We start from the raw sequence: 26,228 nt of genomic DNA on the forward strand, positions 1-26,228 counted from the left end.
TCAGGAAAACATCAGAGTATTTTTGAAAACTAAGCTTCAAGGATAAGCCTCTTGTTTGTTCTATCATTTATGCTCCAGCAATTTGCATGTAAAAACATTCATCTTTCCCATGTTTGTTAGTATGATTTTCTCATTTATTCTGAAAGAAAAATATCAATGTATTCCATAAAAAGTTTGCTTTTTATTTTACTGGCACAAGGAAAGCACTGTTACTACAGAGACTCAGCCAGCGCTTCCTCTATAAATGATCATTTTTGCAGCATTTCTATCTGTGCAGATCACTCCTGTAACAAATTGGATAAAAAATGGATGCTGGTTTTCCTTTCTGTGTCAAAGGGATAAGAAGATGTCCCTGCTCACTGCAGGGGAGCTGGAATAGATGATCTTTAAAAAGTCTCTTCCAACACAAACTATCCTCTGATCCAAGACATGAGTACATTCATATAGGAAGCATCTACAAACACTGGAGGCAATTTATCCCTTAAAATTATTAGTCTTACTCAGTATTTCTTGATTTTTTTTTTCCTGTGGCAAGACTGGCATTTCCAAGCAGTTTTCCTCCCCTTGCTCTCTTACTTACATGCCTACATATTTCAAATGATGCTCAAATCCCATCCTTTCTACAACTCAGCAGCAACAATTCTCAGAGTGGCATGAAGTGGAAGTGACAGCAATGCAGTCCAACCTCCTTGGAGTAAAATTGGCAACAGCTTTGAAGGTATCAGATTCCTTTGCAACTTCCTAAGTCCTTCCTAACTCAACTTTTTTCTTCCCCTGTTTGAAAGAAGAATGAGGTTGGCTCCCTCCAGGACTGTTGGGAACTCATTTTTATTGCCTTAAATGCTGCAGAATTTACAAGCTGCTTTTTCACATGTTGAGCCATGCACACATGGTGCAGCTACAAAGCTTTAAATTTATTATGTAGAAAATTTAAAATCATTTAAAGAATTCATAAGCATGGATTATGTCAGTCTATTATTGCATAAAGTAATGTGATATTACAAATACTAAAAAATAATTCTTAGGAGGACTTAGTATTTTATATGTTCATCTTGAAAGGAAAAAATTACTCTAATTTCAAGTATCTAACATTTATAATGGAATGGTTTTAAAAATCTAAACCATTAAGAGAAAAAAAGATCAATTCTAAGTCATAGGAGTTTCAATGTTTTTCCACATTTGTTAATTCTGATAAATTCTATAAAATTATCAGATCCTAATCAAAATCCAATCAAATTCAGATTAGACCTTTGAGATATTAAATTGCACGTGGTTTATTAATTATAGAAAAGGTTTATGAACTAACTGTGGTAAGAAGTTACCTAAAAGTGCTGTTTGTTGTTCACATAGCTCAAATGTGCCACTGACCCACCCTGGAGGGTGACTCCGAACAAGAGCTGAGAAGGTGCCTCTCAGCAGGAGCCCTTGGAGAAAGGAGAAATCTGGATCTCCCAATTCCAGGGCTCCTTTTGCACCTGACAGGGTGCAGTGCAAATCCCCACAGGTGCAAAGATTCATGCTACAGCTTCTCACACTCAGACTTGTACACAGACATGCCTGGCACGAAGCTCAAACCCAGCTGCTTCACGAGAACACCACATTTGTCTGTGGCCAATTTCTTTCATATAGACAGAGAAGCAAAAAAGGTAAGGAAAAAACAGAGTTACAGAAGTATTTCCACTCGTTTAGGGTGGATATTTTTCACTTATAGTAACAATGGAATCATAAAATTGTCTATGGAAGAAAAGCAGTAACCTGCAATTTCACATACAAGTTTTGTTCACAGTGAAAAGCAATACCCACAATCCCTACTGTTTTGCAAGACCACGTTGGATAGTTAATTTAAGGCTTTAAAATTCATAGGATTACTCTCTCCATCAGGCTTTCTGAAGAGAAAGATAATGAGATTAACATACCTGAAAAATATACATAGTGCTAGTACAGCAGGAGAGCACTAATTCAGTAGACAACGCTTTTTAGGTACTCTGTTATTTATGATCTCAATGTGCATAAAACTATAGAAGTGATTAATTTCATTTGGTAACTGGGCTTAGAAAAAGGTCAAAGGAAAAATGATTTCTGTTCAGACAAAAAAAAAGGGGCTTTTCCTGCTGAAACTAAGCAATATTAAATTATTTTCAGTGGCAATAAAAAGGAGGCATTTCGTTTCTGTGTGTTTTCTTAACCTGTAAAAGTATTTAGCTAACTAGAAAGTCACATCCCTAGTCAAGGATGACAATTAAAAATTTACCTGGAAGGCAACCAACCCCACAACTATTTTGCTAAAGGTAGTGTTACTAGTACATATTTAGACTAAAAATAAAACTCCAAGTTTAGAAACAAGTATTAATTCCATCCAACCAGATAAGAAAAACATTTTCTTACCGTAATGCAGAATAGACTCCCAAAGATAAGAAAGAAAAGTCTGGGTCGTAGTACAGATAGACTGAGGACACACAGTAGGGCAGGATATCAATTACACCAACAGCAATTATCTTCCCATCCAGCCAGTACTGCTGGTGGAAGGAGCCATAGCCACATTCTGGTCCGTTTGGAGCATGCTCTGCCTAAGTAAGAACAAGAGAGGGATTAACTCCCTGACAGACTACCAGGATGAAAACAATCCTAAAGAGAATTTCAACGTGTAAGTAAGTACTGTAAAATATGTTGCTGGCCACCTGTATTTAGAAAAAAGGCATATGAAAAGCAGGGAAAACAATGTTGTTATTGGAACTTTTGTGCCCTTTGCTGTTCTCACAAAAATGGGTATAACCCACCCAAACGTGAATCTGAAATAGGCTCTGCCAACCAGCACTTATGGTACTGACAAGACAAACCAATGTGCTTCTTCAAGTTATTAATGAATTATTACATGCCAGCCTGGTGCTTCCAACACTCCCTGTCCCTCCAGCTTCTCTCCTCCACATCCCCAAGCACTGGAAACACTTTAGGCTTAGAAATTAGGTTCATCAAAGTGGCAATTAAATTTATTTCAGATGACCATTTATAAAAAAACCTGAGCAGCTCATTCTTTAGGTGATGTTTACTCTCCATAACTAACAAAACACCTTTTATCTAAGAACCTGAAACTGTGTGGCAACAAAATCCGTGGAACCTCTTCTTTGTCAGCCCACATCAGAGCAAATCCTGCAAGAACACCAAGGGACTGCTATTGTTGTGTGCTGTGGTTTTGGATGTGCACTGAAGTTTGACTCTGGATGGGGTAAAGCACCTCGAGCCAGAAACTGATGCTTGAAGTTAAGAAGAAAATGATCTCCCTAATTTAAACTGTATTACAGAACCAACTCTGGCATGCCATTTTCTCCCACGTCAAGTTTACTTTAATCCTGAATTCCACTGTGCTCAACTTAATTATCCATCTAGTCATGTTTTTCACTGCATTGCCAGGTCTTCAGAAAGCAGCTTCTCACTCAATAAATCTGACAATATTGCCTGCTATTACCAACTGTTTTGCATTACATCAGCAGAAGGTGGGTTTAATCAAGTATTTTGATACAGTAGCCCTGATTGAAGAGATGATAGGCAGGAGAAGTTATTCTAATTGGTACCACATGTGTCAAAAGGAATCAATCACGTGAGCAAAAATTATTTCAACTGGCTTACCCAACCAGCAGGTCAAAAAATAAAGGCCACATAACAATATGTTTGAATTTTTATATAGTTATATACCATAAAACTAAATGTGGAGCTATGAATACTCTAAAAGTGAAATGATGAAACATTTGAGAGCTCCATCTGCAGTATGTGAGAACATTAAACCCACATATAGCATATTTAAGTCAGCTTTTCCTGTTCAGGTAAAGCCCACTTATCCAACAGTTATGGTTTCATTCAGTATCTTGAACTTTTCAGCAGAGCCAAATGAAATCACATGGTCAGTGGTAACATTTTTAAGCAGGGACACAGTCAGGCAAAATAGGTTCTCTAAGGATTTCTCAGCACAGGGTAAGTTCCCTTCTCAGAGTGCAGTCAGTGACAGAAAAATGAAACATCTCAAAGCCACGGGGAGATGTGGCTGGTAATAGAACACAGACTCGCTTAAATAAGTTTCAGTTAAAACAGATTTTCTTTCTTAGTCAAAAATTCATCATCTAGGATTTAATGAATGCTAAAGAAGATAGTCTAAGCCACCATGGAAAAGATTTTCACTCAAAGCAAAGTCTTCTGAACTTAAACAAATGCTGTGCTGTGTATGACCCCAAACCTCCAAAGAGCAGCACATGGATTTGGTCACTGGACCTCTGCAAACTGAGCATTAACATCAGTTAAAACTTTTGGTAGAGCACAATCTGCAGTTATTTCACTAATGCAATTACAGTGAAATGTCATGAACATAAGGGAGTCTATGTTCTGGAACAAACATAATGAGCACAGCACTGATTTCAGGCAAAACAGACAGGGATCTCTGTTACATTAAGCAAATAACATTTTTAAAAGAGTAAGGTTTCCCTCCACCTTCAGAAATTCGCATACAATGTAATCCTTTGTAATGCTTGTCAGTATTACATTTTCTCCCATTCCTCAATGAATACTTGGCTCCTTTAACTCGATTTCCTGCACACTATCCAGGCAATTTGACCTGAAACAGGTCTAGAATATGAAACATTTTCCTGAAGCAGGCTACACCACTTCACACCACTGACATCTCCACTGGGACTGTGTCTGTCAAGGGTGATGGAAAATACACCAGTGACATCAGGGGAGCAAGCCCCACCAGAAAGGGCTTATCTTATCTACCCAAAATTATACACTAGCCCTGGAATCAATCCAGAAGGACCAAAGTATTTAAAATTAACAGTTTATAGTCCTATTTCAATAAAATGAATTATCATAATCTGATGATATTGAGAAAATCCAGGACAAAATGGAAACCACAATTTTCTCTCCAATGTTTATGCTGTCATGCAAAGAAAAATACAACATATTCCATGTTAATTCTACCTGTCTTCATATCCTACTAACTAATGATTCCATAAGCACATTTGATTGCTCACATTTTATAACCCATTATTAAAATTTAAATACATAACAGAACTGGCATTATATATTGCTCAACTAGTACCTCAGTGTACCAACTGCTTATAATTGAACTTCAATGATGCTGAGAGCACTAGAATTTCTTCAAAGCACATTGGTAATTCTTTTACTTTAATATTAACAGGTATTTTGCTTATTATAATAATTAAAATGTCTGTATTATAATTATTGGTATTATTATATAAGTATTATTATTTTTATTCTTATATAATTATAATTGTTATTTGGTATTATTAAATACCAAAAATGTGTCCTGCCTGTACAATGCATGATTATTTTTTTCTGGGAGGTTTCATGAAATTTCTTGTTTTCTACCTTTCCATTTTTCCCTCTGCTGTGCATGAAGGGAAGAGGAAGATATTAAATTTATGCTATCAAAGAAAAAAAAAAAGCCAGGAAACCCTTGACTTCTCTGCTCCAGTGGAAATTATTTGCCAAATAAGCAAAGTGATTAATTCCAGCAGTTCCTTTCCCAGTGGCACACACACAAATCTGCCATATGGTAGATTTCTATGTCTTGGTTAGCAACACATTTCCTTTCCAGAGCTCTGTCCTGCTTCCCTTAGGGGTTGGTAGGACACACTTTACACACACATTCTGTACCTGACTGGAAAAGTCCAGAATTTGAGCTACACTGCATCAAATGTCAATCAAATATCACTTTCTAAGAAGGTGATCCTGGGAATTACAGGCTTGTAATGCTCTCACTTACTACATCTCCTGAAAATTAAAACATATCAAGAAACAAAACAATGCAAAGCAGAGGCTGATGTGCTTTTTGAAGAGCAAAGACTGAGATTCACAAACATCTTTCAGTTCTTCAGAATCCAAAAGCATCTCAGCATGGTTAATGAGAACAAATGATCATTTGCATAACAGAAAACAGATCACTTTCCATCCTGCTGGATCTGTTACATTCTCCAGTGAGGACTGAATGATGCTGCAGCAAACCAAGACCATGATTTTGAAGTATTCAGGATGGTTAAAAAAGAGCTGAATGTAAATAGCTCCAGAAAGATCCTGTAATACTGAGTGATCAAAAAGGCAGAGGAGATACCAAATGTTCATAAACCCATGGAGCATAAATGCATGCTGGAAAACATATTGCTATAGGCACACCCAAAACAATGGGCATAAATCAGCAGCTCTCTCAAAGAGATGATTTTGACAACAGTTTTATAAAATTTCCAGTTTAATGCTTAACATCCGTCAAGATGAAAAAAAAAAAAAAAATCCAAGCAGCAATTAGAGAATATTTTGAGAATAAAACAAAATTATCCCTCAACTGCCTGACACCATGGTCCATCTGAGTGCTGAGGCTCCTTCCAGCTGTTTCAGGACAAGATGGAACAACCTGGGCAGGACAAACACTGAGATGACCATCAGTGATGCTGACACAACTGGTCCCCAACATCACCCGCACTCACTGAGCACCAAAAATAAGGTGAATCACCCTGAACAGTCTGGATTTCCCCTGGAACGTTCTCCCAGGAATCCCCCCACCCTGGCAAGAGCAGGGTCCCAGCCCACAGAGCTCTGGCTGAGTCCTGCAGGCTGTTCCCCTGGGCTGAACCATGACCATCCACATCTGCCTGTGGGAACTGCTAAAATGGCAAATGGTTACAGGCAGCCTCTAAAATGAAAGGATGAATTAAAAAAGCACCTCGAACAATCCACTTTACATTATGCTGTTTACTGCTAGAAAACTGCCTAGTTTTCTGCTACTTCAAACTGTATATTTTCTTTAAAGCATTCATTTTTTCTGCCAGAGCCCATAGCCAAAACAGAAACTAAACTGGATAATAAAATGAGGAAATAAAAAAGACAGGAAGAGTTTGGGTGTTCATACTATTTGCAGCTAATGATAACATTAAAAACTCCAAAAATTACAAATTGAAAACATGTAAGGTTTAAATTTTATTTTAAATTATTTTTGTTCAAAAGAGTAAACAGACTATGCACTGCTAGATTTGCTTGTGGCAACTGTTTCAGAATAAAGAATTTCAAGAATCCCTTGGCCTCTGATACATAACCCCTTTTATTTAACTTCATCTAATTGAAGACATCTGTAGTGGTGCCACACAAAATTTAATTCAAGCTTCGAAATGTCAATAAAAAGTGTCTGTAAGAAACAATATGGGTATAAAGCTGGCAGGGTAGTGTGCATCAACATCTCTGTAGCCATCCAAAATTAAGAATATAATGGCAGTCTGCTGCACGAGTTGACGAGGTGATAAAAGCCCTTTTCCTATAAAGTCTAATGAGCTCTATTACTCTTCAGCTTTCAGGAATGCAAAGGCCAGTGGACTCAGCAGAGAAAAGCAACAAACTCTGCACACATGGATTCACTCAGAGTGCGACAGATCAAATTACCAGTGTAATTACTATAACCTGACAATTTCATTACAGTCACGCCGTCCTGAGCTCTTTGAGACTAACAAGAAAGACACTGCAAGGAATCCACGGCAGTTTGATCACTTGAAATGAAGCATCTCTCCTCAACTTTGCCTCAAACTGTAGTCAAATACAAGTTTAGCAAGTTATTTAGTAATTCATTCTTTTCTTTTCATAGAAATAAATCAAAACCCACAAAAGACACGGCCTTTTGTGCTTCTATTTTTAAATGCAGTGCTATGAAATTCAGTGGGAGCTTATTACCCAGCAAAGGAGTCCTCAGGCTGCTGTGGAAACACAGCAGAACCTTCCTTACCAGTTGGTGGAGACAGGAATTCTGTGCCAGCCACCTCCTACACCTCTAACAATGGCTGCCTGTCTACAGAGAGCATAGAGGACATTCACACATTCATTAGACAAAATAAATGAAATACATTCATTTCCAAACTCCCATCCTGAATGAATACATACCTCCAGAGGGGAATCACAGAGGAATCGTGTGAACTGCACCAAGGTGGGTTCAGCCCAAGAAAACAGCCCCAACAAGCAAAGCAGAAAAAGAAAGAAAACCATCAGCAATGCATTAGGATACATTAATATTTAAATATACTCTTTCAAATACATATATTTGAAAAGCATCATCAGACTTTGTTTATGGAAATTTAAACCCTTAAACTCTCACATTCTGTTTAGAAGTACAAATAAATATAATAATGAACTATGCAAAGTACTTTCTCTTCCATAAAACAGAAGATGGTTTTTAAAAATGTGATGTGAGAGAATTATCCCCCTGTAATACAGGTCTGTGTCCTGTATTTTAAATTACACATTACCCTCCTCTGGGACTCCTTGCAACAGGGAGTCTTTTCCCACTGCTCCACTGATCTCCCCTATCACCAAAGCATGGGGCCCTCATACCTCTTAACAGAAATTAATTGACATTCAAAATTAAAAGCAAACTCATTTTAATTTTAAAGAAGAGGAAGGGCAAAGAAAAGAAAGAAAATCAACCTCCTGAAAGTGCAAGCATTTCAAACCTGGATTTTTGCCTCAATACAAAATGATGTGCTGCTGATAATTACCCAAAAAGGCAACATTTTAATGATCTGGAGCTTGTCCAAGATTCTTAGAGTAATAAAATACAACACTTAATTCACTTACTATCATTTACTTATTTGATACAAACACTTCCTTATTGGTGGAGTCCACATTAAACACGTTGCAGAGTTCTGGTATGTATTTAACCCCAAACATTCCCTTGTTAAAAACGACTTTAATACACAGTTTAATTCCCCCTTTTGTAATGGCTGGGAGATTTAATAAGTCAGCAGTTCCCACACTGCAAAGTAATAGTAAATAGGAATTTTTAAATTAAAAGATAGATAAAAAGAATACATATGGACACCTAAAAAACCAGACTGCTGTCAAGATTTTGTTGTCAAGAATTCCATTAAATTCTGAGATTATTGCTGCCTCATCTTGCTGATCTTGTCCTGCTGATCTATGGATTGATGGGAAACCTTTGGACACAGAAATTATGGTAGAACACTGAATTTCTATATTGTGATGGTGAAGGCAGGGGATTGTACATTTTCTATAATTTACCATTTCAGATCGAGTCACTATCACTCTAAATTACTCAGAGTTTGGAAGAACAAATGACTTTGGCATCTTAATGAAATTGTAGAATCATTTTGGTTTGGTGGATAAGGGAAAAAACCACCAATAATATTAAAAGAAAAAAAAGAGAATTAAAATTTTGAATTAGTGAGTTATTTTCCTGAAGTAAAAATACAGAATTACAAATTCCTACACTATGAGTGCATCCATCCCTACGTTCAGCAGTTTTAGAAAGTGCAGGTTTCAGAAAAAATAAACCACGTGTAATTAATTTTCATGTCAGAAGACCCCCAATAGTTCTTAATCTGTAACTTTAGCTGTAGAGTGCAAACTAAACCCTCTGGTGAGAAATCTGAGCCCACAGCACTTTTCAAATAGTTTTATCAATTCTCCAGGCCCTGCTGCCCAGTCCCTTGGCTCTGAGGGTGAAGAGGAACTTTTTCAGTTTAATAATTTCTGCTGTTACAGCTGCTAGAGAAAAACTCTTAACTGCACCTGAATTTATATCACAATCTTAAGGGGGAAAAAAAAAAGTCTTCAAGACTTTTTATAAATTATTTCACCTGATGATACCTGGGGAAGTTCAGAGGTTAGATAATTTTCTTAAACTAATCTATACATTTACGTAAAAAAGAAAACATTAGATTCAGCTTCTAAATTAACAAACTCATCTAACACTACAAGATTATTATGAACACAACTAAAAATTATTCAATAAACCATGAAAGAAATACAGCCAAAAGCTGATACTGTATGTAAAATAACTCAATATGTCACACAAACACAATTCAAATTCCTTTCACAGAGCCATGCTTTTCTAATTTTAATTTCCAACTGATTTACATAAACTTTTAAAAGCTTTATAACATATAAGAAATCCACATCATTTTTACTTTGGTGCAAGCTAATTACAGCTGCCAGAAGGAATCAACTCAACAACAGGGAGTAAGCTTAAACATAATTAATAAAACTAAGAAGAAACACATCACTGAGAATAAAATCAAAGGGAGAAAAAAGGGCAGAAAAATAAAAAGCAGGTTGGGTTCAACCCAAAGCTTCTTGCTGGAATAAGAGCACGTGCACAGCTTTAGAAAGAGGTAATAAAGCAGAGTGTTAACACTGCTGCCTTTTACACAGGGGGAAGAGATTCAGGAGCTGAATGGAATGGGTTTCACCTGGCAGCATTTCTGCAGGGGAAGGCTCTTGATGTCACAGGAGGACACCACATCCTTCTCACAAACTTTCCAGGTGCCAGGAGCAGGAGCTGCACAATTATCTGAGATATTCCACAAAAAGGCAGCACAAAAAGCAATCATTTTTCATTCCCCCTTTGATAGCATTAAGGGTTTGCTCGTATTTGCAGCTCACTGCCAAGCAAAGCTGAGTGCTTGCCCTTTTTTTGGGATACAGAAGGATAAGCAATGAATATGGGATTTGGGCCTTCCTTCTTTTTGTTTTTTAAGATCCAATTTCTGAATGGGATTAAAATAAACCAAGGATTTTGGTCACACTTTTTTTTTGCTCTGTTTTTCACAGAGATGCAAGGCTCATAAGAAACTGAAAAATAAAGATGGCAAGTCATAAAACCTGTAAATCCAGTGCATCACTTCAATGCTGCCATATTTTAATTGAAATAATCTTCCTTATCCAAAACAGACTAGAATCAGTTTTAAACATAAAGTTCTGCAGTGAAAAAGTAAAAATAAATCAGTGTTTCAGTAAGGCGAGGAGCAGCTGCTAACAACCCTCTCCCACAGAAAAGAAAACAAAAAACCAAACAATAAAAACAAGCTAGCTAGGAAAATACACTGAAACTGAGCTGCAAAATGAAGTAAATTTTAAAACTTTCTGTAGAAGTCAGGAGAACGGGACAAAATGTAGCATTTTTACATTACAAAATGTAGCATTTTAAAGATGGTGCAAACCACCCTTGAACCAGACAATAAATTAAGAGTTCAGCAGAGGAATCAAAGACTTATCCCAGGGCTGGCTCTATTTAGCATTTTCAACAACTGCTTACAAAAATACAGACCTGCAGAAATGATAGAGTTTCAGAGATACTCACAGACCTAAAGGTGAAGGAAGAGCCTTCAAAACTAGGAAGAAGGATTTAAAGTTTCCAATGGAAAGAAGGATTGAAAGTTTAAATGCATGTCTCAAATGTAGTTTTCAGTGCAAGGATGGGACTAATGAAATATTGTACATTTCAGTTACAGATTCAATTCCTTTATGGAGTGACCAAAGTCACTGTGGCTTTCTTGCTCAGAAACCTCCTCTCAGTATATTGGAGGTTTATCAATATTACAGCAAAAATTATTTAATTTTAGAAATTGCAGTGGCAAAATCAAGAACGATATAAACTGAGATGAAAAAAGAATCTGAACTGAAATTATATGACTGTGGACAAGTTAATTGTCTGGATGCCTAAATTCTTTTGCTGTTATAGACATTTCATTATAAAATCCATGAATCCACAGCAGTGCAGTCACAAGAGCCACACAAATAAACAGAAGGCACTGGGCTGATATAGAAGTAATCATTCAAAGTCCTAAAGTCAGAGCTGCCAGGATGTGAAATCCAAGTTCACTGCAGTGAGATGTTCTGCCATGGCTTCCAGGAACTGAATAGAAATGTACAGAAGGCTAAAAATAACCACAAAGGCTATTGATTTTTAGGCATTGTCTCACTGGAATATAAGAGAGGAAACTAGGTTAGGGAGACCTCAAAGTTTGCAACTGGCTGCTGATACCAGTTTGGACCTGATCAGAATGTGCTCCTTGGCATTTCTCAGACTACTCACTCAGTTTTTCTATTAGTTCAAGTGGATTCCTGGGAAGCAATTTAAAAAAAAAAAAAAAAAAGAAAAAAAAGGGGGAGGGTGAAAGAAAAACCCCACTCTACGTATTTCAGTAATTTTTTGCACCTTTTCAAACAGTGTATCTTTTGTGTGTCCTGAAATTCTTTTCTTCCAAGACAAATATTTAGCTAAGCACAAAGCAAAGAGAGAGTCCAGCTACTTTCACAGAGAGAACAGACAGATACTGTTTTTCTACAAGTTTGTCATTATGAAACCCTTGTGAAAAGTTAAATAAAACGTTTGCTTCAGGAGCAATACCAATAAACTGTTCACTCCTGCTCTCTCTGGAAACTACTGTAGAATTTTTATGATCTTTTATGGAAATGTTTTCTAGCTTGTGTAGCTGCCACATAAGTTTGTTTCAATTACACTTCAGCTGGGGTTCCTAAAGACAAAGACTGCTGTAAAAGACTTGAGAATTCTGACACTGGGGCAGAAATGTGATGCCTCTGATGAGATAGATGATACTTCATTAAGAACTGCTAAAGACACCCTCTGTTCTATCCAAATTAGTCATTGATTATTTCATTGGGATCAAAAATTTCCTCCTTGGCATGAAAAGGCCAAAAAACGTTTTGACTGTATTTGTTTCATGTAAAATCTTTGATCCAGACCTCCACAGCTCCACACCTGTACCTATAATTTCATCTACCACACTGCTTCATCTAAAACACAAGAGATTCAGGTGGCAAAATGTTCTGAAATATCTATCTGAAATGATCTAAATGTTCTGAAACACCTATCTCCAGGTATTTTATAAATCATCCTGAAGTGGGGTAGAGCTGGATCACAGCATCTTCCAGGTGATTTGTATTCTGCAAGGCCCTCCCTGCATTTCCTACCCAGAAACAGGGACTTTTGGTGCGGAGCAAGAGTTAAAACATTTACAGATAAGGCTGCTCTTAGCAAAGCACAGAGAAGCCATTACACAGCTTCCATAAATCCAGTGGAATTGGATCACCCAAAAAGCCAGATCTTGGGATTATACAAGAAACAAGTCCATTCTTCTCATTTTCAGATCATCCTTCCAAATATTAATCTACACATTTTCTCCCAGAAATATAACCAAAGGCTATTATAAGTTACTCAATTTTAAAAACAGACTCCAAATCCATATTTATCTATTTCTCTGTGCATGAATTATTACAACAAAGCTGTATTAGCATTTACTATTTCTCTTATGAAAAATGAGAAAAAAAAAAGGTGAACAAACCATCACCCACATGATTTTTTTGCATAATTATTTTACTCTTGATATGCTGATCAGCTCTATAATTTATGCTCCAGCTTATCTCTCACTGATGCTACAGGGAACCAAGGTTATTTCAATGTAAGAATGCTCAGCCTACTCTCATCTCTCTGCTCATTAGAGGTCTCCATTTCTCAGTTTTTCTAAGCTTTCATGATTTCAATTTCTTTTCCTTATAGCTTGACCCATTTCACAAAATAAATAGAACCATCCTTAAGCCAGGAAATAATCCAAACAAATAAATCTTTGCAATTGATTACATTTGTGGGGGTTTTGTATGTTACAGACACAGCTCCTCATGCTAAGCATGATTACATCTTCCACTACTTTAAAAACAACCCAACAAACAAGAAAACAACAAAACAAAACAAAGCCATTGAAAACAAAAAGAAAAAGACAGCTCTGTTATACTGGGAATGGGACCATCACTCTGAACCTGAGATGAGGAGCCACATCAAGCATTTCATAAAGGGTCAGAAGAATGGGGCAAAAACTAATCCAGATTGTTTCGACAGCTTCCAAAAATGAGCAGCTCAGAACCTGGCTAATTCAAGAGCAGCCTTAGATAAACTTCTCCAGTAGCCAGGGATACACCTATATTACTAATTTCCATTATTTTATCTGAGCTCCTTCATTGCTATTTATACTTTAACTTCACAATCTGTTCAGGTTCCCCCTAATTCATCTCATTTTCTCCAACAACTGTAATAAAAAGACATATATTCCTCAAACAGTGGATGCTCATGCATTTACACAGGAGCTTAAGAAAGTTTTGTGCTCCCACAGGGGAAAACTGAAAAATCAATTTTTCCTCAGCCCTCTTTAAGAGCAAGTACTATAAAAAAACCTTCAATATGAAAATTGTCTGCTGTTTTTCCTCAGGACACCAATTCCATACAATACAAACATGCTGACATAAACATTCTTCAGTGCCAACAAGTTTGTGTACCATCAGGAATTGACTCCACTCCAAAGCACAGACACAGCTAGGTCAGTTTTGAAGCTGAATTCCTGCAGCAAGTGATCAAAAGTTCTTGAGAGGGGTGAGAGGATTTCCAGGGTAAATTCAACTTCTACCAGACAAACTAAGAAAAATAATGGCATAATGAATATTTTTAAAGTCTATGCAGAAAATAGTTGTGGCTTTTATGCCAACATAAAAACCAATTTGAATTTTTTTCTCTTGCAAGCTAAATTGGTTTTCATTCCAGGAGCCAGGAAATACTTTAAACTGTTCCTAGAATATTAACATATTTGGCAGAGAGACAATGTACTTCTACCTTACCCAATCCCCTCCTTCCCAGTGAAAGAGAAACAGAAGATTCTGGTGATGCTTCCATAGAAAGGAAAGTTTCATCACAAGTCTGGAACTTGGGAAAAGTTGATTTCACAAGTTTCCACCTTGCTTTTTATTAGAACAAACAGAAGTCATTGCCTCACTCAGGAATCAGTACTGCATCACCAAAATGTGCTGCAGGATTCTCCCCAGCAAAATCTCCAATTATTTTAATGACCACACTGTAATTAGTGCTGTGCAGTCTTCAGCAGGGAAGCAGAAGAAGGAAAGGAGGAAAAGGCAAAATTTAAAGACACTCAGCATCATGAAGGGCACCAAAACACCAATTATCACTGGGCTCAAACTGGCATTAACCAGACAGTGCCCACAAGGTCAATTCCACAATTCCCTGCCCTGAAAATCCTCTACTCTCCCTTCTCACATAAACTCTTGATGGAAAGCTGTATTTACATTACTGAGGTGCAAAAAGGCCTTCTCCACACTCACTGAGCAATAATCAGCCTCATTGTTCACATATCTTTTGTTACTATTGGGAACATTTTTATAGTTTTTCCCATTCGTGTTATTCTCAAATAACCACCAAAATTCTAAACTGATTCTCAGAATTGCTTTTTAATATAATAAGGTTAATATTAAACTAGCCTAGCAACAGATAGTGTATTGTAATGCCAAGAATCTAAGAATTTATTCCCAAAAGAAGTTGTTAATATGTCCCATAACAATCTCTGTATGATTCTGAATTTAAATATAGGCAGGTTTCTAAATATAAAGTGTTAATATAAAACTAAAGCCTCTTTCTAAACTAGAAACTTTCCAAACACAAAAGTGTGCAGGACTCTCCCTTAAAAAAATTCCAACAACATCACAGAGTAGTTTGTACAAATTGAAAGTGAAAAAATCCTGGATATTTGCCAGTTTAAAGTGAAAGCAGACTTCTTACTATCCTGATAAAAGGTCTTGTGTATAGGACAGAATTTTACCCCTTTGCTTAAAAAACTCCTTGGTTCCATAATGTCTGTATGATATATTAAAAAGTCTGAAAAAGAGGAAGCAGAAAGAGTTTTGAGGTCTTATAAGCAGCATTTTCCACCCTTCCTCTCAATAATTTGGATCAGTTTTACCCTACTTTGTACCTTAGAAGTGACTCAGATAACTCTCTCCCCACACAAATTCAATATTAAAAAAAAAAGGTTCTAAACTATATGAAAACACATTTTTATGTAAAACATTCTTCAGTTTACTTCCTGCAGAGATCAAATACAAAATGCTGATTGAAGGGAGAGTGTTAGTTCCTAATTGTAAATAAAAAAACCTTCTTGGCCAGGCCTTCATGGACACTAAATATGATTTACCAAGGCTGAAAAACAATCTATATTCAAACCCATCAGCATCTGACCAAGTTTTTACATTCAGTAGATGCTTCAGAGAAGGTTTTTATGTTTCCTCTGAAATTATCTAAGCCTGCACAAACATGAGGCCAAAGAGAGGAGATAAAGGCAAAGCAGGGAAACCCCTATGGCAAGAAATAAGGAAAAAGAGGATAAAAATCTGTTACATTATTAGCAGTGAACAGAAATCCATCTCCTTCCAACAGCAATGCCCAGGACAGCCTTTACACCTTCAGGTGGTGGAAACCTGACTGTCCCTAACACATCTTTCCAGGCTGAAATGCTTCCATCACAGCAGAAAAATCAAGCCTCTAATGTGACCAGGTAATGCTGGGTACAAATCTAGTAAATAGCTCAGTCTCTCTTGGCATGCCTCCAATTTTTACATTTTTATAATTAAACCCACTTAGGCCAGCAATTATAAAAAGGGTAGTGACTACTACTTACTGTTATGAGACCTATTATTTTACTAAACAAAGTGAAATGGATTTTATGGCTTTCCAGAGTAGCATTACAGACATCTCACAAAAAAAAAAACCAAAACCCAGCTCTCCTTACACTCTTGAACTAAAGCCAAGAATTATGATGTGGTTTTACAATTCTACCTGGAAAGCAGCTCCAGTTTACAAGGTTTCACTTCTGCAGATAGTTCACTCTCAGGAACAGAAAGTCCTGACTAGCTGACCAATAATAAAGCTGCACATCTGCAGTAGATAGAAATAAGAGATCTGAGGTAGCATTTTCATTAATTCTGCCAATGAGGAGGTTGTGCCACCTGCCAAAGAAATGGAGAACTGATGCTTGTTCAGAACCCCACTAGTATTTTAAATTATTTTTAATTCAGGATTATCCTCTGTAAACAGCCTTTTAAGAGCAGTGTTTATCCATATGCAACATATTCTCATCAAACCTCAGATGATCAGCTGGTGAGATATTTCTGCACTATTCCTACTGTAAAGGTGAGTTCCAGTTGAGCAGTGTGCTTAGCAATGGAATGGGAATAAAACCTGTTAAATTAAGCAAGATCACAAAAAAAATAGGGAGAAACATAAAAAGGGTACCAAAGAACTTTGATTTTGCCATCAAAAAACCTCAGAAATGGCAATTTCAATGATTTAATATTTAGATCAGCTCGAACTGACAGCATTTCCCAGCATCTAGATATGCATTTGAAGAAGCTGTTGGCAGAAAGGTGCATGCAGTGAACTGTACCTCGTTCTCCCCACAGTCAGAAGGTGTGTCCTTGTGTACAGACATCTGATACTTGGCAAATAAAGTGGCAGATTGGTTGAAGGATGATTTGAACTGGGGGTCCTCAAAGGAGACAGGTACTAACCTCACCTTCAGAGCAAGGGAAATAGAAGCATTCTGTTTTGAGTGCATGTCACCAGATAATCTGCTTCTGAAGGTCAGGCTAGTGAAAGATCTCCTCCTATGCACTTCAAAGCCTCTGAAGTCAGTCTTCTACGTTAAATATAATAATATATCAACTTCCTATTTTTACTGATATCTATCAGCTACAAATTTTAGTTTTATTGCCCAGTCTCAAGGACTTTTTAAAATGTTTTATTTTTAATGGCACGTCGCTCATTGATTGCCCTGGTTCAACCATTACTTGTTCTTCCTACTCATATACTGTTTCTCTAAACTCATATTTTTTTCCTTATAGAATAGAGATGTAACACACCTGACACTTCAGTCTTACACTCCACCTATTCATTGCAGGAAGCAGCAACAAAGTGTAAATTCAGATGGAGTGCACAGGTTACTTTTTAAAGGCTTAAACTGAAACTGAAGAGAATTATTTCACTCTGGTGAACGTTAAACCAACAATTTGTGTGTGTGACAAACTTTTGCTCATGTTGGTCCTGATCATTGTATCCTTCTTATGGAAACACTCAAACCAAAGCCAAGGAGAAGTTACCAGGCTGAGTGTCCAGCTGGGTTTAGTTCTTATGGGATTTGTATTTTTAAGGCCCATCTCTATCTCCAAAAGCCTCACCCTCTCCATTTCTTACCCAACAGCATCCATAACTTTTCTGTCTGCAACTAAAACCAAATATTTGTGGCACTCACAGAGAGGTAACAATAGTTTGCACTTTCAGGATGTTGATTTTATTGAATACAGTATTTTACAAGCTCCTGAATATACAATGGATATAAAATCCACATTTGTTTCTCCTAGAAACAGGACATGTGAAATGGAGGGGAAGCTTTGCATAAAATTAAATTTGGCCTTCTGACCTGATTTATGGTTGGTTTATCAGGTGGGTCCTTGTGAATGACCATCTGGTAACGTTTATAGACCTGGTAAGACTCCTGAAATGTGGCTTTGAACTGTGAACTTGGTGGAGATGATCTCACCACCCTCACCTTCAGAAGAAGTTAAACACATTTATTATTAAAATATCATGCAATAAATATACATTTATACATAACATAAACATCACAACAGAGAGAAAATTTACCCTCCTGCACAAGGCCCATCACAAATTAATTACTATTAGCCAAGAGTCTTCTAGTTCTCAATTTATGCTACTGAAGGCTTTTATATTGACACTGAATAACACAGAAGGTTTTCAAACTGCAAATTAACTAAAATGTCTAGAGAAGAACGACACAATTTTCAGGAAATAATACCAACAAACAGTATGCAGGTCATATTTTAAAGAGATTTTCTGTGCTACCTAAAATATTCTCTCATAGTCTCACACTACACTGAAAAATACTTGAAAGGCTTGGAAGACTCAAATCTCTGCTCTTCACTCAAAATCCATGTTTTTATGGCAATAATCCCAAGGGAATTTCCAGGTACTTTTGAAATTGAAAAAGGAAGATGAAGCAGTGTTTCCATACTCAATTATGAGTTAACTGTAATAAGGAGTTACCAGTCTTCACACCATCACCATTAAACACACAAAAATAATTTTTAAAAATAATCTATAAATTAAATATTATTCTTAGTAAAAATGATTGCTCCCTAAGCAAAAGAATGCTACCAGAGGGGCAGCAGTGCATGTTTTTTCAAAAATATTTAAGGTCATATTAATTTCAAAAACTATGTAATTTTCAGAATAGTTCTATTTTCACAAAGAGCAAATTTTTTTTAATACTTTTAATCTTCTAAAAGATGCTGAGACAAAGCCATCATGTTTCTGTTAAAGAACCTCTCAGGAAATGTGAACGAGTTAGGGAGATGGATCAATTTTGTGGCTTCTAGTCAGCAAATATTTTCATTTCCATCATCATCATTGAAAATGATCAAGAAAACATTCAGTTAGTTTTGCAGCTTATGGAAAAAATAGCAAGAAGAATGGTTTCATGATTAACAAATGTTATAAAGTCCAAAAGTCTTCCAGATTACTGTCTCATAGATGTAGTGTTAACCAGTGTATTAAGCAAACTTTTTTATTCTCATTTTTACAGTTTCAAAGACATCAACACACATCAATGATGTGTATGAAGAGCAACTATCTTGTTATCTGATTAATTTCATGAAGTTGCTGCTTCCTTGTCGAGTTTCATTAGCTTAGGTAGTTTAAGTATTTATATACTGCAGACCTAAAGAGTGAATTTCTCTCATTATTTAACACTCAGTTAATTCAAAGTTTTCCATTTTCAAGTCACTCTATGAAATTAATTTGCAAGTTATTTTAGTAATTTAAATGCTAGGACATTGCAGTACAAGAGTACCCTCCTGTGGTTAAAAAGAGTGCAGCTGCACTATAAGTGTGTTATTTTTATATAAATATAAATAAATATATATACACACACTCCTATGATGCATATCTGTATGCATATAAATATACATCATTCAGTACCACATATATTTCAAGATTTAAGCTACAACTACTCCATAAAGCCATAAATACAGACCTAAGTTCACAAAAACTCCTTAACTAGACCTTTCCTTCATCTGCCTCCAACAACAGCGAACAAGAGATTACCTCTAATTTGTGTCGTGCATCATCAGGTAGAGGGACAAAAACAAAGTCTTCAATGTTTTTAGGCTGGTTGGTTTTAGATTTAGAGTTTTGCAAGAGGAAAGTTTGATCTCCTTGAAGTTGAGAGCCTTCTGCTGTGCCCATCTGGTTCTGCAGGAGCTTCTGGAGTTTTCTCTCTTTCCTGATGTCCTTTGCTTTCCGACACAGGGGCTTGCTCAGATCAGCCCCTTTCCCTGCAAGGGCACAGGCAAAGAGTTAAACACCACACCTGACAGCAAACAGCTCTCACCTCATCACTGGATGGAAATGGCTAAAATCACCATTTACTGCAGCCTGTGCTCTGAGCTCAGCATGGCCTTTCACATTTACAACCACCAACACCCGATGCAACACTAATGCAGTGATTCTTCCACAGCTTCTTACTGCAGCACTAATCTGGAATCACCTTGACCATTTCACCCCAAAGCCAAGGGTGTGCTTAAAAACTTGAAATACAACCACAAAAATCACAGAGAATTGGTCTTCTGCTTTCAAAGCCCATGTGTGTGAGCGTGTGGCAACACCACAGACTCCTGTAAAGACACACATCTCAAAATAAAGCATTTCTTTTTTTCCTCACCTGGAATCCATAGGCAGGATGTAGAAATGCTGCCAATGCTATTATGGAAAAGACCACAGAAGTTTGCATCTTTGCTTAAAAGTATCTTCAGATTGTCTGTTTTAATCAATAATCTCACTTTTTGCAGTTTACCTCTATCTTTAACAGTCATTTATAGAATTCTATTTGTGAAGTGTTCTTTGCTAAAAGGAGAAGTCAAACCCATGCACTATTTCCCACCTTGATCCATTTGTTCCTTACTAATACAAGAACTGTGAGTTGTAAAGCAACACAGATCCAAAGAAATGAGGGAATCACAGACACTGTGTGACCTGTCCTCAGGCAAACAAGTCAGAGGAAGAGTTTATTTAAAACTCTCATGATATATTTGAAGAATGAGTACTTCATCTGTATCGGGATCTGTTTCATGTCTCCTATCTTCTGTAAGCTGTAAATTAGCAAGAAAAACTTCTTCAAGCAGTGACTGTGCCTACACAGATGTAAGCAAACCTTCTTTTCTATCTGAAACTGTGCAGAAACAGACCATTATTCCTAGAGGACAATGACCTGTTTTGTTTATAAAGGAATAAAAATGCAATTAAACAATCTTATTACTGACTAAGTCTACATTTTCCAAGATGAAAACTAAACATTTTTCTATCTGGAAAATTTTAAACTAAATTTGACCTGTGACACCAGCTAGCATTAAAAAAAAAAAAAAATTAAATAAGCTTCTGATGCACTTATTATTCACTTCTATCTTTAAAAACACCAGAAAGAGGCACACTAATGAGTATTTCTGCTCTGTAAAATGAAACCTTTTTTTCCTGAAATGCACTACAAGGTTACTTATCTGCATTTCCAGTCCTTAAAGTTTGACTCAAAGCTATTCTTAACCTAAGTGAAGACCTTACCTCACCTTTTCCAAAGCACTGGCAGGTTTTTACACTCCTATTCTTTACCCAAGTCTGCCATCTGCTGTCAACAGCCACTTCCTTTCTTTCCAATACTAAGTTTACATAGGCCAAAGTTTTTAATTTATTATTTAAAACAAGAGAGCTTTCAAAATTTGCACAATAAAATTCATATAAACAATAAACTATATAAGGGCTGTAAATGTCTGTATAAGATCAAAATGCAGTTTTAAAAATTCTGTGATATTTCTATGCAGCACTACTGAATCTCTGAACAAGAATTCTTGAAAACTTTCCTTTTATTTAGATGCAAAAATTGTTTATTAAGGTCATGAAAATCAGATCCAATAGGGATGAGTGGTTATTAAGGAAAAAACATTATTTCACTTGAAATCAGCAATGCTACAGAAAGAGACAAAAGTACTTCCTTCTCCTAAATATTGGCACAACATGCAACAGGTGAGTGAAATTAGGAATTATTAGAATGTCCCAACACAGGCAGAAACTCTAAAGCCACAAGTTTCCAGTAGGATTTTCCCTACCATATACCAGTAAACCACAATGAAGGAAATTCCCTTTATTTGCCAGAACAGGCTACACAAAATGAGAAACAAGATCTGTAAGACAAGGCTGCCTTACCTGTAGCCTCTGGGACATAAAGTGTCTGTCAGCAATTCTACCTTAAATAAATTATTCTGGTTTAAATAAATTATCCACCCACCCCTTACCATCTTCCTGCCAGAAATCACCCATGTCCCAAGAGAAGGCAGCCATTGAATCACAGAATAGTTTGGGCTGGAAGAGACTTTCAAAAGGACACTTTCCACTGTCCCAGGCTGCTCCAAGCCCCATCCAGCCTGGCCTTGGACACTTCAGGGATGGGGCAGCCCAGCTGCTCTGGGAACCCCCAACCTCATCATAAAAAATTTCTAATCTGAATCTCCCCTCTTTAGTTTCAGATCTTTCAGATTCAGTCTTACTGAAGGTGAGGAAAAGAAGATAAATGTAACTTTTTCATGTAACAAAATATAAATTACAGTATTACAAGTAACACCCAGCACCTCTCAATTTTTATGCTGTAATTCCATTCACTGGGAGGAGCACAGGGAATAAAACAAAACAAAAAAATAAAACAATTATTAATTTACTAAGCAAGACAAAAAGAAGGGATTTCAAGAAGATGTGAAATGATGAGAGCATACTCCAACTACTACCAGAAATTACCTGGCTTGGGTGGTGCATGAACAGCTTTAGCTGAACGTGATGGTTCAGCAGGGACTGGGGTGCCTTTGTCTGCACAGATCTGAACAGAATCCGATTCCACCTTCTGCACATTGCCCTCTTCTTTTGTTTCTCCTGAGTCCTTATCTTCATTCTCCACCCTCTCATCCTGATCCACAGCCAAGGGAGTCAGGTCAGACTGACTGACCTGAGACTCGCTTTTGTATGGAAAATCACACGTGGCCACATCCTCTATATGGGAATCCATCGGCTCTTCTGTCAAGAATTAAAACCTGCATGAGTGAATTTCTCTCTGTACAACCACAGCTCACACTTTCCACAACCAAAATTAATACTAAACTAACTAGTTTCCAATTTTACAAGTGTTTTCCCACAGATAAAGTGACTATTGCAATAGCCTGAACACGAAATTTCCTTTATGATCCCAAACTACGAACATCAATTCAGTTATGAGAACAGTTTTATTTTCTCCACTAAAACTGGAGAGTCAACTATTTCAAATAAATAACAAATAAACTATTTCAAACAAATAACAACAAACAAACCTAACATACCACACATACAAAAGAGGCCAATTATAATGATTCAGAATCAATACAAGTTTCACCTACACGAAGAATTGCTGGGTTTGGTGCTGGATAAATGGAGGGTGACTGGAAAAACCCTCTTTGTTTGCTCTTCCTTTTCTGTGCCACCAGTTAGTCCTCTCCAGATTATCAGTTTCATGACAGAAGTAAAATCAGCATCTAATTCTAGCACCCAGCTAGAAAGTGAGGACATGCCCAGGAAGATAAGCTGGTCTATGGAAAAAGTGAGGAAATATTTTCCTCAATAACCCCAGCCACCTGAACAATTTGTCTTTTGGGCTACTGAGATGCTCAAGACACAGCCCAGCCAGGGCTCTACATACAGAAGTCAAAGCCCATTTGCCATCTGACCACCCAAGCAGGTTTTTAAATCCTCCTTCCACACATCAGTATTGGTTTTCAAACACTCAGTGTTTTTTACCTTCACTCGCTACTTTCGAAACATCTCCTTTGGAAATGAATTTCAACATTTTCTTCAGAACCTTCTTGTGGGACTTGGAGGCCTGAAAATGCAAAGCCCGGCACCTAAAAAAGAGCAAAAAGAACATTTCTTTTGTGAAAGATTGTTTCAGGAAAAAAAAGATTAAGGAACCACTTACAAAAATTACATTGTAATCTCTATTTATTTCTTCAGTTTCCCTATATTGAGTGGTCAAATGTTTTATCAACACTTTAGAGATAATGAAATTACATTGTCTTCTGCTGAATAATATCAGTCCTTATGGCATGTTTTTTATGTGTATCTCTAGAATTATTAAAATACAAATGTAAGACTCTCATATTTGGGCTGCTAAAGCAATGTTTGTAGGTTACAGACAAAGTTATTTCCTTACGTGAAAATATCCCAGGGCTGCTGATGTCCCTATGCACAAACCCAAGAGCATATATTTAGTGTTCAAAGTATCATTAAAAGTAGATCAACTTCTCAAGTATGATGTATTTCAAGCAGCAAACACAAATGCTGGAACATATTTGAAGAGGTCAAATCCCTTACAAAAGTGTACTTTGAGTTTCTTACCTTATTGTGTATTGAGGACAACATGTTTGATTCATTATAGGTTTGTAGACGTATTTTCCACTTCTGAAAAGAGTAACAAATATGCATTGACTTTTTTTGTTGTTGTTTATATTACAAAATAAATGAAGAAGCTTTTTTATAAAAATCACATCAAAACATTTCATGATGAAATATCAAAGACCACGTTCTTCAGTTCTCTGCTGACCGTATTATCCTTCTAAAATCACGGAATATTTTCCTGCTTCACAGTGTCATGTTACAAAAGGTCACAGAGCACTGGACAAATAGTTCAATTACTCATGGATATATAAGCATTTCTACAGATCTAAACTTTAAATGTGGATTCTAACTGTTATATCAACTGACAACGTGACTTTGTATTTTCTTTTCCAATGTACCTTCGCCATCCTCTGTCTATGAGATCCTGGTAATCTTGAACTGTCATCGAATGTGCCCACATACCTGAAATAAATAACACAGCAGCACACTTGATTGACCCTGGTTTGGCTTTAAAATACAACAAACTCTACTGTGGTTTGGCTTTAAAATACAACAAACTCTGCAGAACTGGCTGGAGCCCCTCTGCTCTGGGACAGGCTGGGAGAGCTGGGGGTGCTCACCTGGAGAGGAGAAAAATCCAGGGAGAGCTCAGAGCCCCTGCAGGACCTAAAGGTGCTCCAGGAGAGGGACTGGGGACAAGGGATGGAGGGACAGCACACAGGGAATGGCTTCCACAGCCAGAGAGCAGAGTTAGATGGGATATATGGAAGGAATTCCTGGCTGTGAGGGTGGGAGGCTCTGGCACAGGGTGCCCAGAGCAGCTGTGGCTGCCCCTGGATCCCTGCAGCGCCCAAGGCCAGGCTGGACAGGGCTGGGAGCACCTGGGACAGTGGAAGGTGTCCCTGCCATGGCAGGGGTGGCACTGATGGGATTTAACGTCTCTCCCAACCCAAAACATCCTGTGATTCTGTGGTTACTGCAAATCTGAGTAGCTAATGGCCACTTATGCACAGATACCTTCCAGTGATTTGACATATTCTTAAATATGGAAATTAATGATTTCAATAACCACAGTAAATGTAAAAACCCTAAGAGTCCAACACAAATACTGGGATGCAATTAACCACATTTCTCTGACCACACCAGCTAAGTTCCCCTCTGCAGCTCCCACTCCCCAGAAATACACAAGGAAAACAGCACAGAATCGCCGCTCAGTTCTGTCACACTCATTGGGGAGCCCCGGGCCACAGGAGCCGTTCCGAGCTCCCGGCGGGGCGGCCGGTGCTGCTGCCGAGCCGCCGCCTGTCCCGGCCGCCCTCCCCGGCCCCGCGCCCGCAGCGGCCAGCCCGGGGCGGCCCCGCTCCCAGCCCGCCCCGCCCGCACCGTGCGAGAGGTTGCCGGTGTCGCTCCTGCAGTAGCCGCAGCGGTAGCCATCCTCCCCGCCGAAGAACTCGACGATGCTCGGGGAGCCGCCGCCCGCCGCCATCCCCGCCCGCCTCAGGTCAGAGCCCCGGGCCGCCCGGAAGCGGCGCCCGCCGCCATCTTTGCTGCGGGCGGCGCGAGGGCGGCGCGCACAGGAAGCGGCGCCCCCGCCATGTTTCGCGCGGGCAGCGCGGCGGGGCCGGAGGAGCCCCGACCCCGAGCCCCGAGCCCCGGCCCCGCTCACCCGCGGACACCTTGCCCCGCGGCGCGCCGCAGTAGCCGCAGCCGTAGCCCTCCTTCCATCCCTTGTACTCCACCACGGCGGCGGGCATGGCGCCGGTGGCCCCGCAGCCCCGCAGCGCCCCCGCCCGGCCGCAGCCGCCGCCGCCGCGCCCGGCCCAGCCTCCCCCGCGGGCGGATCGGAGAGCGAAGAGCGCTGCCGGATCGGAAAGCAAAGATCGCTGCCGGATCGGCGAGCAAGTATCGCTGCGGCTCTGCCGCTCCTCGGCCGTGTACCCCCTCACCCTCACGGCCTGAGCAGCTTCCCAGCCCACAAACGCGCTCCAACAGCCCTTCCGCGGGGACGGATCCCTGTGTACCCCCCTCAGCTGCTACAGCAGGATAAAAGGGTGGGAGAGAT

The 26,228-nt window shown here is 38.4% G+C and overlaps 1 protein-coding gene across 3 annotated transcripts in view; it reads right to left on the reverse strand.

Annotated features, from left to right (window-relative positions):
• ATE1 (arginyltransferase 1) overlaps positions 1–25,995 on the reverse strand; it is a 68,777-nt gene extending 42,782 nt beyond the window's left edge. Inside the window, exons 1-9 of one of the 3 annotated variants that reach the window (XM_084210414.1) lie at positions 25,833–25,995; positions 24,565–24,628; positions 24,167–24,229; positions 23,570–23,673; positions 22,544–22,816; positions 19,811–20,040; positions 17,076–17,204; positions 7,924–7,956; positions 2,386–2,567 (exon numbers count right to left, since the gene is read on the reverse strand). In XM_084210414.1, the coding sequence (XP_084066540.1) occupies positions 2,386–2,567; positions 7,924–7,956; positions 17,076–17,204; positions 19,811–20,040; positions 22,544–22,816; positions 23,570–23,673; positions 24,167–24,229; positions 24,565–24,628; positions 25,833–25,920 (1,166 nt within the window). In that variant the 5' untranslated portion in view covers positions 25,921–25,995. Of the gene's footprint in view, positions 1–2,385; positions 2,568–7,923; positions 7,957–17,075; positions 17,205–18,107; positions 18,237–19,810; positions 20,041–22,543; positions 22,817–23,569; positions 23,674–24,166; positions 24,230–24,564; positions 24,629–25,549; positions 25,708–25,832 lie in introns of those variants that run through there. The other 2 variants (XM_084210412.1, XM_084210413.1) reach the window with 2 other exon arrangements.
• Positions 25,996–26,228: the final 233 nt, after the last annotated feature.

Source organism: Fringilla coelebs, assembly GCF_963513975.1.
Source record: "Fringilla coelebs genome assembly, chromosome: 8".
NCBI lineage: Eukaryota > Metazoa > Chordata > Aves > Passeriformes > Fringillidae > Fringilla > Fringilla coelebs.